The sequence below is a fragment of the Canis lupus genome, chromosome 4 (assembly GCF_048164855.1).
Source record: "Canis lupus baileyi chromosome 4, mCanLup2.hap1, whole genome shotgun sequence".
Lineage (NCBI taxonomy): Eukaryota > Metazoa > Chordata > Mammalia > Carnivora > Canidae > Canis > Canis lupus.
The window spans coordinates 22,304,545-22,330,153 of NC_132841.1; the positions used below are offsets into that span (position 1 = coordinate 22,304,545).

At 54.0% G+C, this 25,609-nt stretch overlaps 1 protein-coding gene across 2 annotated transcripts in view; it reads left to right on the top strand.

Moving 5' to 3' along the window:
* Positions 1-21,548, top strand: part of ADAMTS14 (ADAM metallopeptidase with thrombospondin type 1 motif 14) — a 78,227-nt gene extending 56,679 nt beyond the window's left edge. For both annotated transcript variants that reach the window (XM_072823450.1, XM_072823451.1), the window contains exons 12-22: positions 118-293; positions 2,926-3,059; positions 3,457-3,580; positions 4,312-4,392; positions 10,662-10,825; positions 12,232-12,400; positions 12,883-13,015; positions 14,814-15,021; positions 16,978-17,107; positions 17,231-17,341; positions 19,514-21,548. In XM_072823450.1, coding sequence (XP_072679551.1) covers positions 118-293; positions 2,926-3,059; positions 3,457-3,580; positions 4,312-4,392; positions 10,662-10,825; positions 12,232-12,400; positions 12,883-13,015; positions 14,814-15,021; positions 16,978-17,107; positions 17,231-17,341; positions 19,514-20,007 — 1,924 coding nt within the window. In that variant the 3' untranslated portion in view covers positions 20,008-21,548. The remainder of the gene's footprint in view (positions 1-117; positions 294-2,925; positions 3,060-3,456; positions 3,581-4,311; positions 4,393-10,661; positions 10,826-12,231; positions 12,401-12,882; positions 13,016-14,813; positions 15,022-16,977; positions 17,108-17,230; positions 17,342-19,513) is intronic.
* Positions 21,549-25,609: the final 4,061 nt, after the last annotated feature.

Sequence of the window (25,609 nt, forward strand, 5' to 3'; positions counted from 1 at the left end):
TTAGAAGAGCCTCTTTATGTTCCTCTAAAAGGCTGAGCTGCCCCCAAGCGGCCATGAGGGAAGCCTGGCCCTCCCCAGCCTTCCAGCAAGTCACTGGTCTCTCTGTGCCTGCCCCAGCCCAGCCTACGGAGGCCGCCTGTGTTCCGGGCCCATGTTCCAATACCAGGTGTGCAACAGCGAGGAGTGTCCGGGGCCCTACGAGGACTTCCGGGCCCAGCAATGTGCCAAGCGCAACTCCTACTACATCCACCAGAATGCCAAGCACAGCTGGATCCCCTATGAGCCTGAAGATGGTGAGTGGGTCCTGCCTCCGCCCCCACCCGCTGTGTCCTTGGGCATCTGCTGTGTCTGTGTCTTCCCAGGCGGGCTTCCCATGCCTGGGGCCACCAGTGGAGGTTGGAGGGACAGTAGGGTGCCAAAAGGGACATGTGGTTGGCAGGCTTGCCACATACCTTTGTGCAGGCCCTTGTCTTGTGTGCCGTGGGGCCAGCTGTCCTCATTAAAGCCATCCCTGATTTGTATACGTATGGGGACTGTTTTCTGACAAGGAAAATATCTTGAACCAGGGGCCCTTCACCCAGAGGTGCCCAGAGGCTGGCAGCAGTGCTGGCTGTTGGGGTCGGTGCCTCTTACACCGGTCCTTACCTGTATGGGAAGACACTATGCAGGTGGAGGTACCCTGGCTCTGTGTAGCCACCGTCCTGAGAGGCTCTGTCCTATCACACACAGCATTTTTAGGTTTTACTGACAGTGCTACTGTTTTAGTGTTAATGAAAAGGAGTTAAAAGGCAGGCAGATGAGAGCCTCTGGGATCCTTATACTGACTCCCTCCAGGCTGCTCTGGGGCAGACACGGGCCTCAGGACTCAGGCAGGGGAACTGAATTTTGAGACCAAGTGCCAGGGCCAGTACTGGTCTGCTCTGGAGGCTTCCCACTGATGGCTCTCCTAGTGGCAGAGAAGAAGTGGCCAATGAAGGGTTGGGATTCACAGCATCTTAGGGATTTCAGACTGGAAGGGCCCTCAGCAGTCCTCTGTGTCCACTCCCCCTGCCTGTCTTTCCGCCACCCTTTGCTGGACAGATGCTCAACCCCCACCATGCAGCCCTCAGCCTCGGATGGCACCTACTAGAAAGGCCTGTTCTCTCCTGAGCCCAGGGCCACCTCTTTGTAGCCCTGGTTCCAAAGTATTAATTACAAGACCCTTGGTTGTTCAACTCACATTTAGAATGACAATCTTCAGGTTGGAAGGGACCTCAGAGGCCTGTGAATTGCCCACCAGTGCGCATACTTCTCCGGAACATGATGACAGAGAGTGCCTTCCTTCTGGTTTGAATTCCTCCCACCCTAGGGGTTGGCCACTCCCTTGCCACTATGGGCTGGCTTCCATGGCTGCCTAGAAAGCTCCCTGCCTGGAGTGTACTGGTCAGCGTCCTATGTGTCTTTCAGAGGGTTAGAGTCCCCTATCCCTCTCCCCTTGGCCCAGGTCCCACCAGGAATCGGGCTCCTGTGCATGAAATCCAAAGTGGTATTAGATGCTATGGCTCTGGACTTGAGCACTGAGCACTGAGGCAAGATGTATCCTGGGGGGCCCGGGGACCAGATCGTTTCATAGAAATTTTGGCTGAGGGGGTGGCTGGCTTTGAAAGCTTTGCAGATCCATTCAAGTCCAAACAAGCCAGTGTAAGGGGATTGGGTGGGTGGGTGGAAGCTTCCAGGCCCATGGGGCAACTGGTCTTTGGATTTTCCCAGGACTTTTAGACAAAGTCCAGAAAGTTAGCTAAGCCCCAGCTTCCCTTTTTTTCTAAGAAATACAGCAAGTGTCTATATGTTCTCTGGGACTTTCTTTTCAGGACATCAATAGCCCAGATAGGGAACAGAATAATTAATTGTTAGAACTAGAAAAGACCTCCTTTCCTCTCTCACTGCTGCTTCATTTTGCAAACCCAGACCACTGTCCTGCCTTCCTTTCACATAGCCACCTAAAGTTTATGAACATGTTAAGGTACACCATCATTCATGTGGCTGGTGAAGCGTATGGAGAGGTCAGCGTGAGACTCAAGCCAGACTGCCTGGCTCAGAATCCTGGCTCTTCTACTTAGTGTGTGGCTCTGTGGCCTTGAGCAAATTTCTTAACCTCTCTGGTCCTTGGTCTCCTCCTCCATAATGCTAGAACTTACTTCCTTGGGGTATTGCAAAATTTAAATGAGCTAATTCACAAAAAACATTTGAAGTTTTACATCAACAGTGTGTAGGGGCACCTGGCAGGACCAGTCGGTAGACTAGGTGACTCTTGATCTCAGAATCGTGGGTTCAAGCCCCACATTAGGCCTAGAGCCTACTTCTAAAAGAAAGAGGGGGAAAAAGGTATGTAAAGGTTTTGGAAGTATCTGGTACAAAGTAAGCATTCACTAAGTGTTGGCTTATTATTATTGCTATTAGTATTATCACTCAATTTTCTTTTTTTTTTTTTTTTTTTTAAGATTCTGTTTATTTATTCATGGGAGACACAGAGAGAGAGGCAGAGACATAGGCAGAGGGAGAAGCAGGCTCCAAGCAGGGAGCCCTATACGAGACTCCATCTCAGGGCCCCAGGATCACGACCTGAGCCAAAGGCAGATGCTCAACACTGAGCCACCCAGGTGCCCCTCACTTGCTTTTCTTTAAGATCCTGCTGTGGCATTTTACTGATCAAGGATAATAAATAAGGAACTGAGGCTCAGAGAGGTTGGATGATTTGCTCAGGGTCACGGGGCTAATAAGTGACACAGCAGGGATTTTAAGCCGCACCCCCCCCCTCTCTCCAGAGCTCCCCACCCAGTGCCCAGAGCTGGTCCAGGAGCTTCCTGCTTGGGCCTGGCGCTGCTGTCCTGGCCAGCCCGTTTTCTCCTCGGTGCTGGGAATTCAGCATGGTCCCTTTCTCCACAGATGCCCAGAAGTGTGAGCTGATCTGCCAATCGGAGGACACCGGGGACGTGGTCTTCATGAATCAGGTGGTCCACGATGGGACACGCTGCAGCTACCGGGACCCATATAGCGTCTGTGCCCGCGGCGAGTGTGTGGTAGGTCTGGGCTGTCCGCCTGTGCCTTCCCCGGGGACACCTGAGTGCTGCACTGCCTGCCCCTTTTTCTGCTCCCTAGGGAGACAGGCATCTCCTCACCTTCCCCACCCACAAGACCCTTGGTCCTCAGCATAAGCCTGGGATTCTAGAAGTGGGTCATCACCCAGCCCCATTTAAGGGAAGAGGAGAGGCCAAGTTTAAGACCAAGTTTAAGGGAAGAGGAGAGGCCAAGTTTAAGACCTGTCACATGGCGAGTTTGTGACAGAGACCTGTCCAGGAATGCCTCTTGGTCCATGGTCAACGAGTAGGGCCTGGGGAGGGAGCCAGGGGCTGCCAGCCTGAGGGTGGTGGCGGGGGGCATGGGAGCCTTCTCCTGCTGACCCTACCTCTGCCTCAGCCCGTCGGCTGTGACAAGGAGGTGGGATCCATGAAGGCAGATGACAAGTGCGGGGTCTGTGGAGGGGACAACTCTCACTGCAGGACTGTGAAGGGGACACTGGGCAAGGCCTCCAAGCAGGCAGGTGAGCAGGTTGGGGCTGGAGTTCTGGCCTAGCCAGGTTCCCTTGAGCCTGAGTCCCTCAGGCTGGACCCTTCTTCCTCTGCTGGGCCACAGTTTGGGGCGAGGGAGGCACCTGGAGCTTGCCTCTGGACTGGAACATTTTTTTCTCTTCTGTTTCTCCATTGTTTTGGGAACCTTGTGGTGCCTCCTGCTTTGAACTCCTGGTACCTTAGTTCCTTGAATTCCTTCCCCTCCTTCAATCTGGCCACACTTGGCTGATACTCGTCCTTTATACCCTAGGATGAATTAGGTCCATTTCCCCTTTGGGAGTGTCACAGCTTTGCCTGCCTCTCTAAGGGGCCAGGCTTTGAGAGAGGTTGTTTCCAGGCCTGGGATAGGGAGGGTGAGAGGGCCCAGAGGAGCCATGCCAGACCTTCATCTAAATCTCTTAAGGCCTGAGAGGAAAGGGGGAGGGGACAAAAAGAGAGAAAAGGAGGCTCAAGAGGGTGGGGAAAAATAGGTAACTAGTGCCCATGCGGGCTTTCCCACAAACCCCCACAACGCGGCCCTTAGATTCAAGGGAGCATTGAGCGATGCATTTCATTTGACCTCTCAGCACCTTGTGGACAAGGGCCCATTCCTATTTTACAGATGAGGAAACAGGTTCTTGGGTGTGTGAGGGGCAGGGGTGGTGGGGTATGCTGGGCAGCGGGGCCACAGCTCAGGGTGCTCGCCCATCTTCCTGTGCCGCAGGAGCTCTCAAACTGGTACAGATCCCAGCTGGTGCCAGGCACATCCAGATAGAGGAGCTGGAGAAGGTTCCACACCGCATTGGTGAGTGTCGGGGAGCCAGGAGAGGGGGCTCCCTCAGGTGTGGGGAGTAGGAGAGGGCCTGCCCTCAGGTGTGGGGGAGCAGGAGAGAGCTTGCCCTCAGGTATGGGGAGCAGGAGAGGGCCTGCCCTCAGGTGTGGGGGAGCAGGAAAGGGCCTGCCCTCAGGCGTGGGGAGCAGGAGAGGGCCTGCCTTCAGGTGTGGGGGAGCAGGAGAGAGCTTGCCCTCAGGTGTGGGGGAGCAGGAGAGGGCCTGCCCTCAGGTGTGGGGGAGCAGGAAAGGGCCTGCCCTCAGGCGTGGGGAGCAGGAGAGGGCCTGCCTTCAGGTGTGGGGGAGCAGGAAAGGGCCTGCCCTCAGGTGTGGGGAGCAGGAGAGGGCCTGCCTTCAGGTGTGGGGGAGCAGGAGAGAGCTTGCCCTCAGGTATGGGGAGCAGGAGAGGGCCTGCCCTCAGGTGTGGGGGAGCAGGAGAGGGCCTGCCCTCAGGTGTGGGGGAGCAGGAAAGGGCCTGCCCTCAGGCGTGGGGAGCAGGAGAGGGCCTGCCTTCAGGTGTGGGGGAGCAGGAAAGGGCCTGCCCTCAGGTGTGGGGAGCAGGAGAGGGCCTGCCTTCAGGTGTGGGGGAGCAGGAGAGAGCTTGCCCTCAGGTATGGGGAGCAGGAGAGGGCCTGCCCTCAGGTGTGGTGTGGGGAGCAGGAGAGGGCCTGCCCTCAGGTGTGGGGGAGCAGGAAAGGGCCTGCCCTCAGGCGTGGGGAGCAGGAGAGGGCCTGCCTTCAGGTGTGGGGAGCAGGAGAGAGCTTGCCCTCAGGTGTGGGGGAGCAGGAGAGGGCCTGCCCTCAGGTGTGGGGGAGCAGGAAAGGGCCTGCCCTCAGGCGTGGGGAGCAGGAGAGGGCCTGCCTTCAGGTGTGGGGGAGCAGGAAAGGGCCTGCCCTCAGGTGTGGGGAGCAGGAGAGGGCCTGCCTTCAGGTGTGGGGGAGCAGGAGAGAGCTTGCCCTCAGGTATGGGGAGCAGGAGAGGGCCTGCCCTCAGGTGTGGGGGAGCAGGAGAGGGCCTGCCCTCAGGTGTGGGGGAGCAGGAGAGGGCTTGCCCTCAGGTGTGGGGAAGCAGGAGAGCAGAGGAGGAGGATCCTCATGCAGGGGAGATTTCAAAATAATTTTGAAATTTTTGTGTTTCTTTGTGTTTTACTTATGTTGAAGAGAAACCCATTCCAGGGTTCAAATTTCAGATGCGAAAGGGGATCCAGTGAAGATCCCCCCCGCCCCACCTCTGCCCTCGGAGGTACAGTTTCTTTCCTGAGGGGCAGCCACTGTTGATTAATTGTGCACAGTTTTTTTCTTTTAAAGATTTCATTTATTTATTCATGAGAGACACACAGGGAGAGGCAGAGCACAGGCAGAGGGAGAAGCAGGCTTTCTGGAGGGAGTCCGATGAGGGACTCAATCCCAAGACCCAGGATCGCAACCTGAGCCAAAGGCGATGCTCAACCACTGAGCCACCCAGGTGCTACTTGTGCTCACCTTTTAAAGAAAAACCATTTTTATAGAATGTATCAGTCTCCTTTTGCTCTATAACACATCATCCCCAAACTCTGTGGTTTCGAACAACAAGAGTTTCTATTGGCTCATGGTCCTGTGGGCCGTCAGGTTGGACTGGGTGCAGCGTGTGCAGCTTCTGCTCCTCTGCCTGGACTCACTCATGCCACGGCAGCATTTGGTGGGTCTGTAGATCCTGATTGGTACTGGCTGTCAGCTGGGGTGACGGGGGCAGAGGGGACGGGGCCACGTCCCCAGCAGGCTAGCCTGGCATTATTCCCACGGTCCTGAGGGTGGGCAAGGGCAGGCAAGCCCCCATGTGCATACAGTTGCCAGGTCCCTGCTTGCATCATGCTTTGTGATATCCCGTTGGCCCAAGCCAGTCTCAAGGCCAAGCCCAGACTCAAGGGGTAGAAACAGAAGATCTCTTGGTGGGAAGTGTGGTACCGCCAGAGCACAGGCGTGCACATGGGAAGAGGAGGAATTTGTAGCCGTTTTTGCAGTCTGCCACACGGACCCTTAAACTATCCTTAACGTAATGGCACTTAAACACAATCATTAGGCCACGCCTTATCATAGTTATACAGCTATAAAACCAAGAGAGATGAAAAATTAGCACCCCCCCCCAACAAATCGACACAATTCAAATTGAGAACGTAAAGGTATTGGGACAGAGTCTTGTGTTCCTTTGTTTGCTGTGTTCTGTTTGTGCTGAAACTAAGTTGGTGGTTAAAAAATGAATGTGTCCAGAACAGACAAATCCAGGGAGACAGGAGAGCAGATGAGTGGTGCTCAGGGGCTGATGGGAGGGGGATGGCAATGTCTGCAAATGGGGGTGATAAAGTGTCTTGGAATTGGATAGTGGCCCAGTAGTCACTGACTTAGACACTTTAAAGGGCGGACCGTGTGGTATGTGAATTATATTTCAATTCAAAACACGTAAGGATGGTTTGGAGCAGGGATCCAGGGGGCAAGCAGGGAGAAGGCTGCCGCCCTGACATTGGGTAGTATCTAGGTTCTCCCACACTTGTCTGTGTTCAGACCCCTTACAGGGGGCATGTGTGCCTTGATGTCACTGGGCCTTAGCATGTTCCAGAGGCCCCTCTTACCTGTTAATGCCCACTGGGTCACACTGCTTATCACCAGTGTTTCATAAACACGAACATAAAACATAACCTCTTTGGATAGGCTCATATATTACAAAACGCTGATATTTATATTTTTAGGTCGTCACCAAAATAATAGAAAATATTTTAAAGTGTCTGGGAGAGATCGCACCCTCTGGGGAATACAGCGACATTGGCACAACTGTAATAGATACCTAACTTGCTCTGGAAGGCACCTGACAGGCAAATAGGCAAGAGGCACAAGGGGAAACTGAGGCCCACAGTGGCTCATGGGCCTTCTGTGTCCCCTGATTCACCCACACGGTGAGCCAGTCTGGGCCGGGGTCTCCTGTCTCCCAGCCCCATGCCCTTGCTGCCCACACAGCTCTGCACAGGGAGTGTGAGTTTGGAGGGCTTGGCTTGGCCAACTCCCTGCCCTGCCTGTGTGGCTCTGGGTATTTTGCTGGATGGAACAGGGGCTAGGAGAGGGGAAGGGTGAGTAGAGAAGGGTCATTTACTCCAAGAGGAGGGTGGAACTTGCAGACACTCCATCTGCTCTGCCCTTCCCCTTGGGCCTCCTGGGCCAGCTCCTTCCACCCCTTCCAGGCCCCTACCTGCCCCCTACCCTGCCCCTTACCTGGTCCCCTACCTGGCCCCTACCTGGCCCCTACTCGCTGCCTGTAGAAGTCTAGCTCCTCCATCCTCTGCACAAGGGCTTCCATGGGGGCCGGGGCAGAGGCTCCCAGAATCCAGGGCAGCTTCAGTGCAGCAGGCACTCTCGCCTGTGTGTGTACTGGGTGAGCTCCCTGGGGGGCTGGAGCTCCTCAGGGGCTGGGCAGGGAGGGAACTGGGACTGCGGCCTGATGTTGGCTCGCATCATGTGATTACACATGTGTGAGGGACAGGGTGGGACCCTGGTAAAAATGGGTGAGAGTGTGTATGCGTGTGCGTGTGTGCGCACACGTGCCTGTCATGGTACTTGCTCTCTGGAGAAGTCCAGGATAGGTGGCAGTGTTGGCAGTGAAGGCCAGGGCCCTGGAATCTGGGGATGTGGATCCTTTGAAAGGAAGGGAAGAGAATCCTGTTGCTGCTGTCACCCCTGCGCTGGGCCTGGAGCTGGTGTTTTTCATCCATTACCTCCTGTCACCCTGGTGATGATCCACGGAGGCACCTCTCCAGCCGTGAAAGGCCTAAATGGCATCTTTGAAAAGGAGATGGTCTCATCCACATTGAAAATCTGTTGTTTAGTGCAGCCACCTTCATGACTGATCTCAGCTGAATCTTCTGGTTAACTTGCTGCAGCTTTTACGTCAGCACCTGCTGCCTCCCCCGGCACATGTTATGGAGACGGCTTCTTAAACCTCAAGAACCATCCTCCCCAGCTTCTGACTTTTCTGCAGCTTCCTCTCCTCTCTCAGCCTTTACAGAACAGAAGAACATTAGGGCCTTGTTCCGGGTTAGGCTTTGGGTTAAGGGAATGTCATGGCTGGTTTCATCTTCCCTTCAGACCACTTGACCTATATCAGCAATGAGGCTGCTTCGCTTTCTTATCATTCCTGTGTTCACTGGAGTTGCATCTTCAGTTTCCTTCAAGAATGTTCCCTTTCCCTTCACAACTTGGCTGACTGTTCAGCACAACACGCCTGGCTTTTGACCCATCTCCGATTTCGACATGCCTTTTGTGCTAAGCTTAATCATATGAAGGTTTTGATTTAAAGGGAGAGAAGGTGACTCTTCCTTTCACTTGAACACTTAGTGGCCATCGTAGGGTTATTGATTGACCTGATTTCGATATTGTGTTTCAGGGAATGAGCAGACAGGGATAGAGACAGGGGAATAGCCTGTCAGTGGAGCAGTCGGTACATATACGACATTTATCCGTTACGTTCACTGTGCTATGTGGGCAGCGTTCATGGCGCCCCAAACAATTACCAACACTAACATCAAGTATCACTGACCGCAGATCACTGTAACAAGTATCCTAATGAAAAGGTTTGAAATATTGCAAGAATTATCAAAATGGGACTCAGAGACATGAAATGGGCAAATGCTGTTGGAAAAACGGCTCCAGTAGACTTGCTTGATGCAAGGTTGCCACAGATTCTCCGTTTGCAAAAAGTGCAGTATCTGCAAAGCACAATAAAGCGAAACGAGGGATGTCTGTAGTTGCTCGGGGTACACAGTGGGCCAGCGGTTGGGCCAGGACTCACAGGTGCACCTGGGTGGTCAAGCCCATGCTGAGTCCAGCCCACTGCCCCTGGAAGGAGCGGGGGTACAGCCAGGGGTGGGCACGGCAGTTGCTGTGAGGTGTGGGAGCACACAGGGTGGTGGGAAGATTTGAGACCAGGCCTGGCCTGAGGAGCTGCCCAGCTCTGGATCTAGGTCTGGGGATTCTGGGAGCTGAGAGAGATCAGACAATGACAGGTGGAAGGGGATCTGTCCTCCTCTCGCTCAGCAGGAAGGCTGGTCCTCAGCTGGGTCACCAGTGCTCTGTGTGTCCAGGACAAACCCTTGCCCCTCATGGGCTTCTGACTTTCCATCTGGGCTAATAGTAGCACTAACCTCAGGATGTGTGTGAGGATGCCACTGAGGCAGGTAGCAGAGTGACCAGAGCGTGGTTAGTTGGCTCTCGTGGTATCATAATTATGCAGAATGGTTTTCATCCTCAGTAGGTGGGGACACCGTCAGGCTTGGGGGCGTTTGCTCTTCTACGTGGCTGAGGGGCTTGGGTCCCAGGCTGTAGTCCTTCCCCAACCTGCTGCTTCCAGGGTGGCCAAGGCCAGGCTGTCTGCACCGGCACACCTCCTACCCACCTGCCACTGGGCACCTTTCAATATCAAGCTGCGAGTTAATCACTGACTGGGACTTTAAGGGGTAGGCAGTCACAGATATTTTTAAAATGCTCACTCTGTGTCAGGCCCCAAGGACACCAGGATGGAGGAGATACCCTGACAGGCTGCGGGTGGTAGGGAGACAGGACATCTATGATGGCAACAATGCTAAATGTCAGGGACTGTTCTCATGACAGTAATAGTGTGTGCCTACCGTTTATTGATTGCCAGCTGCATACCATGCACTCTGCCTCGTTCTTTACACGTTTGAACTCCTTTAATTGTCCCAGGAGCCCCATGGTGGGTAGTGGGGGTGGAGTACTGCGGTTAGCCTCATGGGGCAGCAGCCCTGTGAGCTAGGGATAATCATGATTCCCATTTTATGGATGGTGAAACTGAGGCAACACAGGGAAGCTAAGTAACTTCCCCAGATCAGTCTGACTCTAGAGCCTCTACTCTTAGCCTTAGCTCTCTGCTATAGAAGTTTTAGGGAGTACAAATCCCTGAGGACTGGGCTCTCAAAGAAGGCTTCCTGGAGGAGGGGAGAATTGTACTGAGCCTTACGTATGAATGAAGATTAGGCAGGCAGGAGGAAGGGAAGACAAGGTGGGAGGAATGGGTTGCGCCAGGGTCCAGAGGCAGGGATGCTGAGTTCAGCCAGTGTGGTGACTCATCTGAGTGTGGAAGGCTCTGGAGGAAAGGAGTGACAGGTCATAGGGAGCCCTGAGGGGTTCACTAGGAAAGTCTGGAAGCCCCTAGTGCTCCTGTGAAGGGGAATAGAAATCTGTGTGACCCTCTCCCCATGGCCAGCGGTGAAGAACCAGGTCACAGGCAGCTTCATCCTCAACCCCAAGGGCAAGGAAGCAATGAGCCGGACCTTTACTGCAATGGGCCTGGAGTGGGAATACGTGGTGGAGGATGCCAAGGAACGCCTCAAGACCAGCGGGCCCCTGCCTGAAGCCATTGCTGTCCTGGTGAGCCCCACCTTGCATGATGGCCCCCGTCCACTCCCCTGCTGCCCCAGCCCAGTCCCGTCTCCCAGCTCACTGTCTTCACTGTTGAGCCAGCACAGGCCTGGCGGAGGTCCTCCTATTGCAATGTCTTCAGGAGCCTGGGCAAGGCCAGGGCCGAAGTGCCTTTTGTGTTTAAAGGCAGGCAGGGTGGCAAATGAGGGAGAGAGAAATGATTGTCTTGCTGTTAGAGGGTGTCTCCTTAATGCAGCGTCAGAAATAGGGCCTAGAAATGAGCAGGAGGCACCTGGGTTGGTTCCCTCTGTCATCCTGGCATCATCCAGTGTCCGTTTGTATTATGGCATTGCCAACAAGTGAGCTTGGTGGAGGAGGGGTGCTGTCTCATGCTGCCAGCCTCATTGTCCTTGCTGGGGTCTGCCTCTGCCCATACCCCCTCTTCCTAGACCATAGACCAGGGCTTATGGAGGAGGGACTGTTAATACAGGAGATCAGACCAGGAGGAGCTTTGTCTGCAGTGCTCTTGACACTGGCTGGTGGCAGGGAGACCGTGGACAGGCTTTGTTCCTGGTGCTACCCTCACTAGCTGGGGAGGTCCTCGAGGGCAGGATCTGAAACCTCTTGGTGTCAGCATATGAATTCAATCTACATATATTTGCATTCACCTTGTATGTAATGACCACCCATACTCCTATAGCCAATGATTTTCAACAAGGGTGCCAAGACCACTCAGTGGGCAAAAATAATCTCTTTAACTAACAGCACTGGGGCAACTGGATTATCCACATGTAAAAGAATGAAATTGAGCCCCTACCTCACACCATATCCAAAAAAGAGCTCAAACTAGATCAAAAGCCTAAGTACAAGAGCTAAAACCATAGATCTCGTAGAGAAAATAGCAGGATCAATTGTACAGTCTTGGATCTTAGTTGCGATACCCAAAGCGTGAGCAGCAAAAGAACAATAGGTGAATGGGTCTTCCCGGAAACTGAGAACTCTTGTGCATTGGAAGGCACGATGACGACAGTGAGAAGACAAGCTGAACAGGATGAGAGAAACTATTTGCCACCATGTATCTGATAAGAGTCTAGCTTATAGACCGTCTGCCTCCATCTTCTGGAGGCAGGTAGTGTGGCTGCCCTGGTGAGAATGACAGACCAACAGAAATGGTTCCTGCCCTCACTAGAACTTAGGTCTGTGGGAGGGAAGGTTATCCACGAGCACACAGGCCGTCCTCGGGCTGGCTGTCCCATGCCTGCCACATGGCTTGCTGGTGTGAATGGTCTCCCAGGCCATACTCGCTGCTGACCCCACATCCTTTCCTTTGACTCCACCTCCCTGCCCACCACCCTGCATGCTGGGCTTGCCTCCCTGCTCTCCAGGCCTGTGCCAGTTGCTCTGCCTCCCCTCAGGTGCTCCCCCCAGCTGAGGGTGGTCCCCGCAGCAGCCTGGCCTACAAGTACATCATCCACGAGGACCTGCTGCCCCTTATCGGGAGCAACAACGTGCTTCTGGAGGAGACGGACACATACGAGTGGGCGCTCAAGAGCTGGGCCCCCTGCACCAAGGCCTGCGGAGGAGGTAATGACCTGTCCAACCATCTGGCAGCCTCGTGGGAGCAGCCCAGGGCTTTTCAGGGGAGGAAGAGAAGTGGTGGGGAGGGCACTATCGCCTCCGCTTGATGTGTCCCTAACTTGTGCCCCACTTTCTCCTTAAAGATCTCTTGGTGTGACAGCCTGTCTGGGCAGGGCCTTGGGGCAGGGGCTGAGAGTGCTAGCAGCACCAGGGCAGGGCCTGTGCCCTGTAAGGGCTCCCCAGCTATGCGGAGCAGTGGCTGTCCAGAGCTGGGTCCCCTCCTCTTGCACCCTGCACTACACTAGGGACACAGGAGATGGGTAGATCAAGGAAGGCTTCAGAAAGTGACCAGGGCAGGAGGGTGCAAAGTCACAGACGGAGGTAGGATTGGCCCCCCAGGCTCTCCAGAGTTTGCCAGCCCAGGAGGCCCCAGCAGAGCAGTGGGGGCCTGGCGGGACCCGGCCCAACTCAGCCTGCCCTCCCCACAGGGATCCAGTTTACCAAATATGGCTGTCGGCGCCGACGAGACCACCACATGGTCCAGCGGCACCTGTGCGACCACAGGAGGAGGCCCAAGCCCATCCGCCGGCGCTGCAACCAGCACCCATGTGCCCAGCCCGCGTGAGTGCCCCAGGGGAGGGACTAGGAGCCTGACCTGTTCCCAGGGGCATTGCTGACCCTTAGTTGGGAGGAGATGCTGCTGGGCCTGCTTCCTCTGGCCTCAGGGCTAGAGGCACACGGCCCGCACACCAGACTGCCCTGGGCCAGCTCTGCCCTCCTTGCCCGTCTGTCCGCTATGGGGTTTCTAGGTTAACTTCCACTCCCAGAAGAAGCCCGATGCTTCCTTTGTTCTGCCCCTTCCAGCATTCTTTTACAGTGGGGAAACTGAGGCCCACATTGGGGACACGGCTTTCCCTCAGTGATCCGAGGGGACTGTGAGGTGAACTTGATTCGGTGCTTCTGGGCTCCAGGCCATAGCCCAGGGTGCTGACACCAGCCGCCAGCCATAGCCTAGGCCCTGACTGGGTTCCCTGGCCAGGGAGACAGGCTCATTGGAGCACAAGGTCACGTTCTCGGGGTGATTTGGAGGGCGCTTTGGGGAGAAGAAGAGCGGTGACTTGTCGGGGATTCGAGGTCTGGCCTTCAGCGTGTCACAGAGATGGCCCAGCACCTCCTCGGCCCACATGCAGAGGCCGTGTCCATTTCCCTGCCTCATCGGGGTCCAAGCAGTCCAACTTGGCCTTGCTGGCCCACAGCAGCTCTGCTCCCTCAGGCAGGGGGAGCCTCGGGGCCGGGGCAGGAGCTGGTGACCAGCACAGAGCCCACGGTGGCCTCCCTGTGCCAGCCCCCCTGTGCCTAGCCCCCAGCCGGGATACCCCCGCCACTCAGCCCTCTGTGCTTCCCATTCCCACTGTCTGCAGGCCGCTTTGCCCACCACCGTCTGTGGTCGCAGCGCATGCGGCGCCCACTCTGCTGTCATCCTGGCTTCTCGTCTGTGAAATGCCAAGTGACGCTTGGGGACTTTTTGTTGTTGTCTTTTAAAGGAAGGAGTTGGCTGAAAGAGCCCTCATTCACTAAAAGATATCTTGGGGAAGAAGGGAGTGGGGATGGGGTCCCTCCTGCCCCACTGTGAGAGCCTTCTGGTCTTTGTCTAACTCAGCCAGCAGTGTCTGCCTCTGGTGCTCTTGGGAGTTGCTCTGTGGCTTGGAGCTTGCCAGCTTAGCAGGTCAGCACCCAAACCTTGTAGGTGCTGATGGTCATAATCCTGTTTCCTGCAATTAAGGAAGGCACATGATGAGATGAGCCCTGGGTGTTTTACTAGATGTTGGCAGATTGAATTTAAATAAAATTTTAAAAAAAATAAGGAAAAAAATAATAGCAACCGTATTATAATAATAGTACCCCAATAATAGTACACACCTACTGCAGGCGTGCACTCTGCCAAGTGCTGTAAGTCCACAGTCCTTTAATTGTCCCAAGAGTCACAGGGGAGGGGCTTCAACTCCACAAGCTGTGACTCTCGTCTGTCTTGCGTACTGCTGTAGCTCAGCACTTGCGATAGCACCTGCCCAGGGGAGACACTTAGCTATTTACAAGGTGTTGAAGGAATCCTGATGAAAGATGGGGTCACTGGATCAAAGAGGCTACAGGGTGCCAGATAGAAAGATATGCCTTATACCCATTTTCCAGATGAGGAAACAGAGGATGTAAGTGACCTCCCTGAGGCCGCACACCCTGGCAGCTGGAGAGCCAGGACCATGTGGTCTTGGCACTTTGAAGCTCAAACCCAGTCCCCAGCTCCTGCCCGCAGCAATTCAGGGTGGTGAGGTTAGGGGGTTGGGGGTGCGGGGAGTGACCCTGGGAGGAAGTGTCCCTCTAGTCCCCCCTCCCCTCCACCTTTTGCCTTGTCTGTCTCCAGGTGGGTGACAGAGGAGTGGGGTGCCTGTAGCCGGAGCTGTGGGAAGCTGGGGGTGCAGACCCGGGGGGTGCAGTGCCTGCTACCCCTTTCCAATGGTACCCACAAGGCCATGCCGGCCAAGGCCTGCCCTGGGGACCGGCCCGAGGCCCGGCGGCCCTGCCTCCGCGTGCCCTGTCCAGCCCAGTGGCGCACGGGCGCCTGGTCCCAGGTGAGTTGTTCTTGGAGTGGGGGAGGAGCTGGGCCAGTGGGCACCTTCTCTGGGGAGTCGGGGAAAAGGTGGATCTGGGTGGGGGGCAGCTAAGAGGTGCCAGCAGGTAGAGAGTCTCTGACTGAATTTCTCTCCCCACATCGGATCTGGTCCAACCTGATTTTTTTCAAAACTCAGTCCAGTGGCTCCTACGTATGCTGGGCCATGTTTCTGGGCCAGGCCTTTGTAGTTTTTCACCGTTTGCTTCGACCTAGAACTGGATCACAACTGGGAGGCATGGGCTAATATCCTCGTGACACGAGTGAGCAAACTGAAGCACTTTCTTGCATTTGAGAAATATTTACTGAGTGCCAACTACATGCCAGGCGTACTGTATTGGGAATCCTGGAATCCATCATCGACTAGATAGACACGATTCTTGTCCTCGTGTAGCTTACAGTCCACTAAGAGAGACAGCAGAGATAAGCAAACCAATTACAAAAGCGTTTACAGGTTGCAGATGGAGCCGTGCAGAAGTATATGGGGGTAACGTATCTGGGAGGGCTTCTTGAAGGCGTCACGCTAAGTGAAACAAGCCAGACGCAAAATGACACACACTCTATGATTCCACTTACCTAGAGTAGTCCCGTTCCTAGAGACCCAGAGTAGGAGGGTGGGTGCCTGGGGCTGGGGGCGGGGGGTGAGGGACTTAGTGTTTGCTGGGGACAGGGTTTCAGTTTAGAGAGAAGAAAAAAGTGCTGGACCTGGAGGTGGTGAGGGTGGTGCTTAATGCCACTGAACTGCACACACTTAAAAATGGCTATAATGGTGTTATGATATATATGTTTTACCATAATTTTCAGAATCTCATTTGGTCACAAAGATAAGCACGACAACGCTCATCATAATAGCAGAATTTCAGGCAATGTCCTAAATGCCCATCCGCAGGAAACTGGACCAAACAAATCAAGGTCCATTCATACAACAAAATAGCAGAGATTGAGAAAAATAAGTAAGCTTGAACTGTACTTAACCAAGATAGATAAACCTCAGAAAAACAGGTGAGAAAAAGCACGGGCGTATGAAGAAAAATCACTTCCAATGGGAGACCACGCACTTAAAGTTTGAAAAGGCACGGCACGGTATTTGAACATGTGCCAGAATGCTGATCGATGAAAGCTGGTGGTGGTATTTGAACAGGCTCTCGTGCCCAACTTCCTCATGTTTCTGTATGCTGGAAATATTACATAATAAAGAGTATTTTTAAAATAACCAAAAATCCCCGTACAACTCATGTAAATTTTATTTTCTTGTCCCTAATGTAAAGGCGTTATTTGTTTATTTGTCTTTTGAGCCCCTTTGCTCCCAAAGCCTTTCCCTTTCTGGAAGGAAGACACTTTTGAACCTGCCTCTGCCAGCTGAGTTTGGGTACATTGAGTCACAGAGTCATTGAATGTCAGAGGTAGAGGGGGTCCGCAGTGTCCCTGTCACCCAGCTCTCTCAGTTTAGCAGGTGTCACAATCCCGGTCCCTGCATCCCATTGCTAAGGTAACGTCAAGTGAGTGGACCTGCCCTAGGCCCCTCAGGCTGGTGGATCGCAACAAGGGAGTTTGCCAGAATGATCCACAGAATATTTAAGGCCCTGGGCGCAGACCAGAGGGTGGGCACAGGTAGAGGTGCTGGAGTGGGGTCCCTAAGGTCCCCTCCTGAGCCAGGATTAACTGTTTAGGTGACAAAAGGGGTCAGGGGGCTCTGAGCTGAGGGCGGTGCTGTTCAGCACCCGGTACAGGAGTACCGACCGTCGGTGTTCTGTCCTGGTGAGGCACTTAGAGCAGTCTGCGCGTCCCTCTGGTCAAGGAGACACTCAGCACCGCCTTCTGGTGCTGTCCTGGGCATTGGTTGGCCTCTGGAGCTCACTGCCCCCTTCCTCTTGTCTCTCCCCCTTTCCTTCCCCGGCCACGGTGGCCTGGCCCACAGTGCTCTGCTACCTGCGGGGAGGGCATCCAGCAGCGGCAGGTGGTGTGCCGGACCAATGCCAACAGTCTCGGGCAGTGTGAGGGGGACAGGCCAGACACCGTTCAGGTCTGCAGCCTGCCGGCCTGTGCAGGTAAGCCAGATAGGATGGGGGGGCAAGGCCCAGCTCCTCTGTCCGAGCCCTGAACCCAGCCCGGCTTGCATTCTTTCCCCCCACAAAATGCCAAATGCTAGAGCTGCTTCTCTCCGCTCACAGGAAATCTCCAGAACTCCAGAGTGAGCGCTGACATTCGAGAACTTGTGACCCCAAAAGGACAGTGGCTGCCACAGTCAGGGCCCCTACATCCCATTAACAAGATATCATCAAGTAAGTGTATCTCTGTATCTCTGGAACCCTCCCCCACACCCCAGACCTTCCCGTGGTCACCATTCACAAGCATGGGCCATGCGGTGGAGCAGCCCCAGCTTCCAGTCTCTGTCCACGTGATCTTAGCCTCCTGGAGCCTCAGATTCCTCAGCTGTGAGCTGGGGGTCCTGCCCACGCTGGTCCACAGGCCCTTATCTGCACTTCCAGAATGTTGAAAGCTGCAAGTGTTTCCCTAAATTTGGTGCAGACTCATTTGGCAGCAGAACTGGCCTTACCAGGAAATCAGTTATTTTGCTATTGAAACATTGCCACAGTTACAGGGGGACGTCCCACTCCCCATAGGGGTGTTCTGTAACATGAATATTACTTCACTCACTTCGAAAGTTCTGAATTATGAATCACTTCTGATTTCAAGATTTGGGGATAAGCAGTTACAGATCTGAGCTGTCTTCATAGGGCTGTGGAGAGAATTAAATAAGATAATGCACGCACTCCTGCCTAGCTGTCAGCTAACAACAGAAATAGTAGTAGTACTTTCTCTCTGCCTCATGATCAAGAGTGCATTGGTCCATCCTCCCACCTTTCCATTCATCCATCTATCCACCTACCTACCTCTCCATCCATCCATCCGTCCATCCATCCATCCATCCATCTCCATCTACCCTTCGATGCATCCACTAATCCGTCCATTAATATTGACTGAGCACCTGCTATGAACCTGGCCCTGTGTTCTGGGCTTCCTTTCTAGATTCTTTCTCTCTTTTCCTTCCTCACCTTCTCAAGGACCAGTGTCTGACATGAGGAGTAGAAAAATCATGACCCTTTTAGTGGAGGACTAACTAGCTATGTGACCCTGTGCAAATCCTTAAACTTCTCTGAGCTTAGTGACCTCATCTGTAAGAAAGGGGTCTCACTAGATATCCTCAGAGTATCTTTTGGCTCTAGCCTTGCTTCACTCCTGTGCCGGCTGCACAAGTGCCAGGTTTCCTTTCCTTTTCTGCCCTAAGCAGAAGATGGGCTCGGGATTCCCGTCCTGGAATTCTGGTGCCATCTAGAGGCCACTGGCTATCCAATTTTTCCCCCTAATCTCTCTCCTGTTCCCCTAAACCAGCACCTAAGCACCCAACCCCCATTCCATCCCACCAGCCCCCTACCCCAACCCCTTCCCCAGCAAAAATTAATAGAAAGCAAAGTTCCTGCCTTTACGTTGTCTGGAGAGATCTATCTGGAATTGTCACAGAAACACAAGAACATTTTTAGATGATATTTGAACCAAAACAAATGAAACTCGTATAGAGGGCACCCCTGTATGCCAGGAACTTTATAAATGCTATTTATGATCATAATGTTATTATTCACCGGTAGATGTCCAGCATTATCTCCATTTTATAGGAAAAGAAACTGAGGGTTGGAGAGTTTAAGTGACATGCCCAAGGGCTCACACTTTTTAAGTGGAGCACCTCAGTTGGAACCCAGATCTGCTAGATTCCAGCTTTATTGGTGGAGCTGTTCCAAATGTTGTTGACATGGTTCATCTGCTGGTCACAGGTGTGGGTTACCAGGCACCTGCCTGGCCCTGGCCCGAGTGGATCAGTTCCTTTGGGTTGATCGGGAGGGGGCGAGGGTTCCCACTTCATCGAGAGTGGGGTTTCCAAGCTTTGCTGCAGATCCACCCAGTGCCCAGGCCACACCAACCGTCCAGTCTCCCTGGGTGTGGGAGGTGGGCGCTGGCTCGCTGTTAAAGCTCCTGGGCGATTCCACTTTGCAGCCAGGTCTGGCGACTAATGATATAGGGCCGTGGTTCTCAGATTTCTCCATGCGTTGGAATCTCCTTGAAGGTTTTGTTAAAACCCAGAGCCGAGCCCCACCCCCAGAACTTCTGATTTGGTAGGTCTGGATGGGGCCTAAGAATTGGCATTTCCAACAGGCTTTCAGGGGATGATGCTTCATGTGTGGGGTCCCTACTTTGAGAACCACTACTCTAGAGAACCTTAGTTCCTCTTCCTCTGCTTACTCGGGCCAGTCTCTCTGTTTAGGCGGCCCTGTGGTGCCCTCTGGGGAAGAGCTTCAGAGCAAGTCCAGCTAGGGCAGGAGCTAGAGGGCCTGCCGTTGCTGGGCTGAGTGGGAGGCAGAGGCATCCCCCCCACGCTGGTCCTTGTGCTGTGTGTGCAGCGGAGCCCTGCGAGAGGGACCGGTCCATCTTCTGCCAGTTGGAAGTACTCGATCGCTACTGCTCCATCCCCGGCTACCACCGGCTGTGCTGTGAGTCCTGTACCAAGAAGGCCCTGGGCCCTGACACCAGCCCGGCCCCTAGCCTGGCCTCACCACCACCCTTCTCCACTCCCGGGAGCCCTTTACCGGGACCTAGGTCCCCTCCAGATACTGTGGAGCCGACTGCGGGGCCAACGGGATCAGATGACCATCAGCATGGCCAACCCACCCAACTCCCAAGACCTCTGGGCACCAGCTCCCCAGTGACCCAGCACCGCTTTACTTCCCAGAAACTGCGCCCTAGAGCATCGTGGGGCACTTCCCCCAGCACCCCCCGGGGACAGCCTTGGGGCTGGACCCTGGCACCTACGTCGGTCTCCGAGGATGGAGGGGAGCTCAGGGAAGACCCGAAACACCCAGGCACCAGCCTCCCTGCCACCTCCTTGGTGACATGAGCCCCACCATGCCTATCCCGCCAGTCAAGTTTACACTGTGTGCTGCCTCAGAGACCGCCAGCTCAGAGGACACACAGCGGGGCAGGGGCAAACACAGACTTCCTTTTAAATTATTTGCCTTCTTGTTGTTCTAGTTTGGGGCTGTGACACTTCACCCCGCAAAGCGGGCGTGCGAGGAAGAAAAAGATCAGGGAAAGCCCTAACCAGAGATACCTCAGCCAGCAGCCAGGGTGACACAATCGAACCTCTCAGGGGCTCCTGTCTATCTCCTGGCAGGACTGAGGGCCAGCTAGCGTCTCCTCCTCACAGCCACACTGGGGGGGCCCCACACTGGATCCTCTTCGGCTGCCTGCCTTTGCCGGAACGTGTGGGGACCGCTGTGGAGACCCTGTCTATCTGGCCCCTCTGCTCAGAGAGGTCAAGTGGGACCAGGGGACGTGAGGAGGAGCACTCTCAGGGTTGGGGTGCACGTGGTCACGAGGCTCTGGCTGCTGGACTGGGGTGGGTGGGAGGCAAGCTCATCTCAGGCCCAGCTCTTCACAACAGGGGCACCACACAGCCCCTCCAGTTGAGGCCAAGAGGTGGAATGCAGCTCAGTGTTGGTGGCCACCTCTGCCCTTGCAGATGGCATTTCATGTTACTTCTGGTGCTCCCCAGCCTCACCCAGCCCACCCCAGAGAAGGGGGCTCTGGGCACTCTGGAATGCGTGTCTTCATCATCCTGGGGGGTCACAACTGGTGCTAGACCACCGGCTGAACAGGGAGTGTCAACTTTGGTCATCATGCTGTGGCATGAGGGGAGGCTGACCTGAAAGGTGACTTTGTGGGACAGTGAAATATGAGTTCTCAGGTTGTGCCCCATTGGTCACTGCTCTCTGCCAAAGAGCGCTCCTGCTGGGGTCCAGGGTTTTCTCCCACCTGGCTTGGGCTGGGCCAGACATTTGTGGTGCTAGGGCAAGGGGGTATGGTCAGGTCCCCAGGCTGAGGACCAGAGTCTCCCCCCACCCCCGCCCCCAGGGCCCGGTTCCCCAGGCAGGATGTGAGCCTTTGCCCCATCCTGAGAGGACATGGCCCACAGGGCTGTGGGGCCTCAGCCGCCCTCCGTGTTACTTCCAAAGGCAGGTAACTTCTCTAGACCCTCTGGTTCTCAGGAAGCCACTTGGGTTCCCAGGATTTCTCCCAGTGGTCCTTACTCCCAGCGGTGCAGAGGGTCTCCCAGGCTCCTCAGAAGATGACAGAGGTGGTTGCCAGTCTTCCTTCCCTGGGGCAGGGGGGCTATTCTGAGCCAGGCAAGAGGACTAGGAGCAGTGGGTCCCTGCCTGCAACCCCTGGAGAATAGAGGCCCTGGAGGGGGCTCCTCACATGTCCTCTCTGCCTGCTGCCACCCCCGCCCCCCGGGATGCTGGGGCACACGCTGCATCATTCCTGTGAGACCCAGCCTGCCTGTGTTAGGGGTATAAATTCTTGTGCCTTGGAGATCCAGATCTTTACACTTTCATGTATTTATTAACATTGTCCTTGGTGTTTTGTTGGACCTCAAAATGTTGTGTTGTGTTTTTTCTTGTTCTCTCTGTTTCAGAGGAAAAAGATACTGAAGCAACTTTCTCATGTGCTCTGCTGGGCAAGATGATGGAGGGGGTAGGGGGTGGGTGGGGGGCCCAGGGCCATAGACCCTCAGCCTCTCTGCCTTGACCTCACTCATTCTGGGGCTCCCTGGAGCTCAGTGTGGAGAGGCAGGAACAGAGCCGGGGGCCTCGGGGTTCTAGCATCGAGTAGCTCTGTGGCCTTGAGCAGGTCACCGTCCAGAACTTGAGCCAAAGGGTGGAAGTGCCTGGGAGGTGGTTTGGGGTGTGCTTTGGCGAGAATGTTCTAACTAGCAGAGCTGTTCGAGCAGGCAAGAGGTGGCTTCCGTAGAGGGGGGGCGAGTGCTCTCTCCCCAGAAAAGTCCAGGCTGAAGGAGAGTGCCACGCGGGAGGGGGAAGGAAAGTGACACAGCCCAGTGAGCGGGCGGGCTGACCTAGAGCACCTGTGACTTAAAACCACCCATCCGTGCCTCACAGCTTGCTTGTGTCACACGTCACTAACCCACCACCATGCTCTTCTAGGGGCGGGGGTGGTGGGGCAGAGACAGAGGGAGAATCCTACACAGGTTCCTATAGGCTCAGACACGGATAGGGGGCTCGATCTCACAGCCCTGAGATCGCAACCTGAGCCGACATCAAGAGTTGGACGCTTAACCGACTGAGCCACAGGTGCTGTGCCCCCCGCCCCCGCCCACACCACTCTTCCCAGGCCTGTCCCTGCCAGTTGTGGGGCTCAGAACCAGGCACAGAGACGCCCTCCAGGCCTCACATTGCCTGTGTGACGACAGTCTGGCCTGCAAGTCCAAGCTCCAGTTATATCCATGTGCAAACAGCATCCCCCTGAGAATCACCTGAGCTAAACAACCACCACTGGAGCCTAGGAGTGCACATAGTGACCTGTCACACCTTAGGGGGGGGCAGTCTTGGGAGATGTGAACATAGGCCCCACAGTTGCCCTCGTGACTGTTCAGGCAGGGAATTCTGTGGGCTAAGGCACCCAGAGTGTGGCCTGCAAAGGGCAGGATCCTGGGGCCCCGGTGAGCATGTGCCCTTGGCATGGTGGGCAGAGTGGGGGCCTCTGAGAGCCCCAGCGCCCCAGCTCTGACAGCTGGCAGGGATCACGCGTGGGCATGCATGCCGATGCGCCCCCATTGTGTGCCATGGCAGACAATGCCAGTCTGTCGCCACACTGAGCCTGGGCTGCCATAGGAACCCTTCATAGAGTTGCCATCACCAAGACGAGGGGCAGCGCCACTGGGCTGACTTGGTAATTTTAATGCCGTCAGGAAGCCGTGTTTAGCCATCTCTGGCAGTGCCGTATCTCAAAACAGGCCTGTGGTGCTTGAGTCCAGGGAGAGGGACCCAGAAACCAGCCCTGAGGAACCTCCACTGACTCTTAGGGCCCCACAGAGTCTAGTGTGGGGGTGAGACCACTCTAGAGAGCCTTTGGGCCCTAGATTCTGAGGGACATGACCCCATTTGTGCATCTGAAAAATGGCAGTGAAAGCATTGGCCCTGCCTACCTGTGAAAACTCAGGAAACCATACAACCAGGAAATGCAAGGGACGATGGAGAAGGTGTCTCCTAGGGACAGCATCATTCCTGGGGTACCCCTGCTGTGGAGTGTAGAGGACCCGCTCTGCTGGGAGGGCCAGGTGAGCCATTGGGTGTGCACAGAAGTGCACAGGAGTGGGCCAGAGTCAGAGTTTGGGTTCCTGAGAAAGCCCCCAGACCCCTACCTGTGGAGTCCTGCCCCTTCTCTGGTTTCCCTGTGGCCTGTCCCCTGCAGGGGCTGTGGGCCCCAACCTGGGCAGCCTAAGCCACAGCCTGGACCAAAAGGTACCCATATCCTGCTTAGGACGTAAAGCACTACAAGAGAACATCAGTCCCACCCTAACAGCAAGAAAAAGAAACAGCCTGGTAGTCTACAAAGTGGTACTTTAAAAAAATTTTTTTAAAGAATTTATTTTAGAGAGCGAGGTGGGGGCAGGGAGGAGGAGAAGGAGAGGGGGAGAGAAACTCAAACAGACTCCAGGCTGAGTGTGTGGGGCTCAATCTCATGCTCCTGGGATCAGGATCTGAGCTAAAACCAGGAGTCAGATGCATAACCGAATGAGCCAACCAGGAGCCCCTACAAAGTAGTATTTTTTTTTAGCTTATCATAGGGGTGCAGTTGCAAGGCAGGCAGGTGAACTAAATTCCAAAGAGCAACAAGCCCCTGTCAGCAGAGAGGATACATATGCTGTTCTACAGAGACAGAGCATGGGAGGAAGTGGCCAACATAGGAGCAGATAAGAAAATACAAGCGGAGTTTTAACAAATTTCTAAAGATTAGTGTGACATTTGGTATCATCGGGTGCCCTGTGCACAAAGGAGGCAGCCTATACCTGCTCTTGTCCACAGGCCTCTGCTGGTTGCACGCAAGAAAGATATAGAGCAGGACAAGAGGCCAAAGAGATCACTCTTCTGGGCTCCAGCCAAGTTGGAAAGCGCAAAATAAGAAAGCAATACCTTGGGGTGCCTGGATGGCTCAGTGATTGAGTGTGAGTGATTGAGCCTTTGGCTCAGGTCGTGATCCTGGGGTCCTGGGATCGAGTCCTGCATTGGGGCTCCCCGCAGGGAGCCTGCTTCTCCCTCTGCCTGTGTCTCTGCCTCTCTCTCTCTCTCTCTCTCTGTCTCTCATGAATTAAATTAAATATTTTTTTAAAAATAAGAAAACAATACCCATTTACAGTGCATCAGGGACACGAAATACCTCTCAGAGGAAAACCATAAGAATACCTGAAGGTAGACTGTTCATGAATCCCAAGTCTCAGCGTTGGTAAGATGTCAGTTCTCCCCATGGTGACCTACACAGTTAATGGTATTCCAATCAAAATCCCAGCAGACTGTTTTTTATTTGTTTTAGAATTTGACAAAGTCATTATATGATGTTTATGGAAATAAAGAGGATCTAGAATAGCCAAAACTATTCTGGAAAAGCACCAAGTGGCAGATCTCACACTATCTGATTTCAGCCTTTGGTGAAGCAGCAGTCATCAGACAACGTGGTTTAGTGTAAGAACCAACATAGAACAGCAGAACAGAATAGAGAATCCAGAAAGTTACCCACAAGACCGTGGTGCCGGGATAATTCAGTTAGGATTGAAAAGTCTTTTCAGTCAATGGTCCCAGAAAATTGGAAGTTCCAGATGAAAAAATAAACCTCAGCTCTCATATCCTATACAGAGATCAGACCAAATGGACAATCTACTTTAAAGGTGTTAACTGGAACTATAACACTTCTAGAAAGAAACATAAAAAAAGATACCTTTGTGGGGCACCTGGGTGGCTTAGTTGGATAAGCATCTGCCTTTGGCTGAGGTCATGCTCCCAGAGTCCTTGGATCAAGCCCCATGTGAGGCTATCTGCTCAGTGGGGAGTCTGCTTCTCTCTCTTTCTGTGCTCATTCTCTCTCTCTCTCTAATAAAAATTAAATTAAATTAATTAAATTAATTAATTAAAAAAAGACTTTGTGACTTTGGGTCAAGCAGAGACTACAGGGAGGGCCCTCACCACAAAAGGAAGGATGGACAAATTGGACTAGGTCAAAACTAAGAGCTTCTATTCTTCAAACGACAGTGGTGAGAAAGACAAAACATGAGAAAAATCTTTCTACAACCTATATCTGAAATTGGACCTGTGTTGTCCAAAAAACATAATGAACACTCACACGACCCAATAAAAAATAGGCAAAGGACTCAGATGCTTTACCAGAGGAGATGTACAACAACAAGCACATGAAGAGGACGCGCCATGTCCTGAGTCAGTGAGACACAAATTCAAACCACACCTGTTGTAACAGTTAAAATGGAAAGAATGGATTGCATCCCGTGCCGGGGCGGCATTGGGCAAACGGAACTCATACGTGTGGCTGGGAATGCAAAGTGCTACAGGCACTTTGGAAAACATTTTGACAGATTTTTGTTTAAAGATTTTATTTATTTATTCATGAGAGACACACAGAGAGAGGCAGAGACA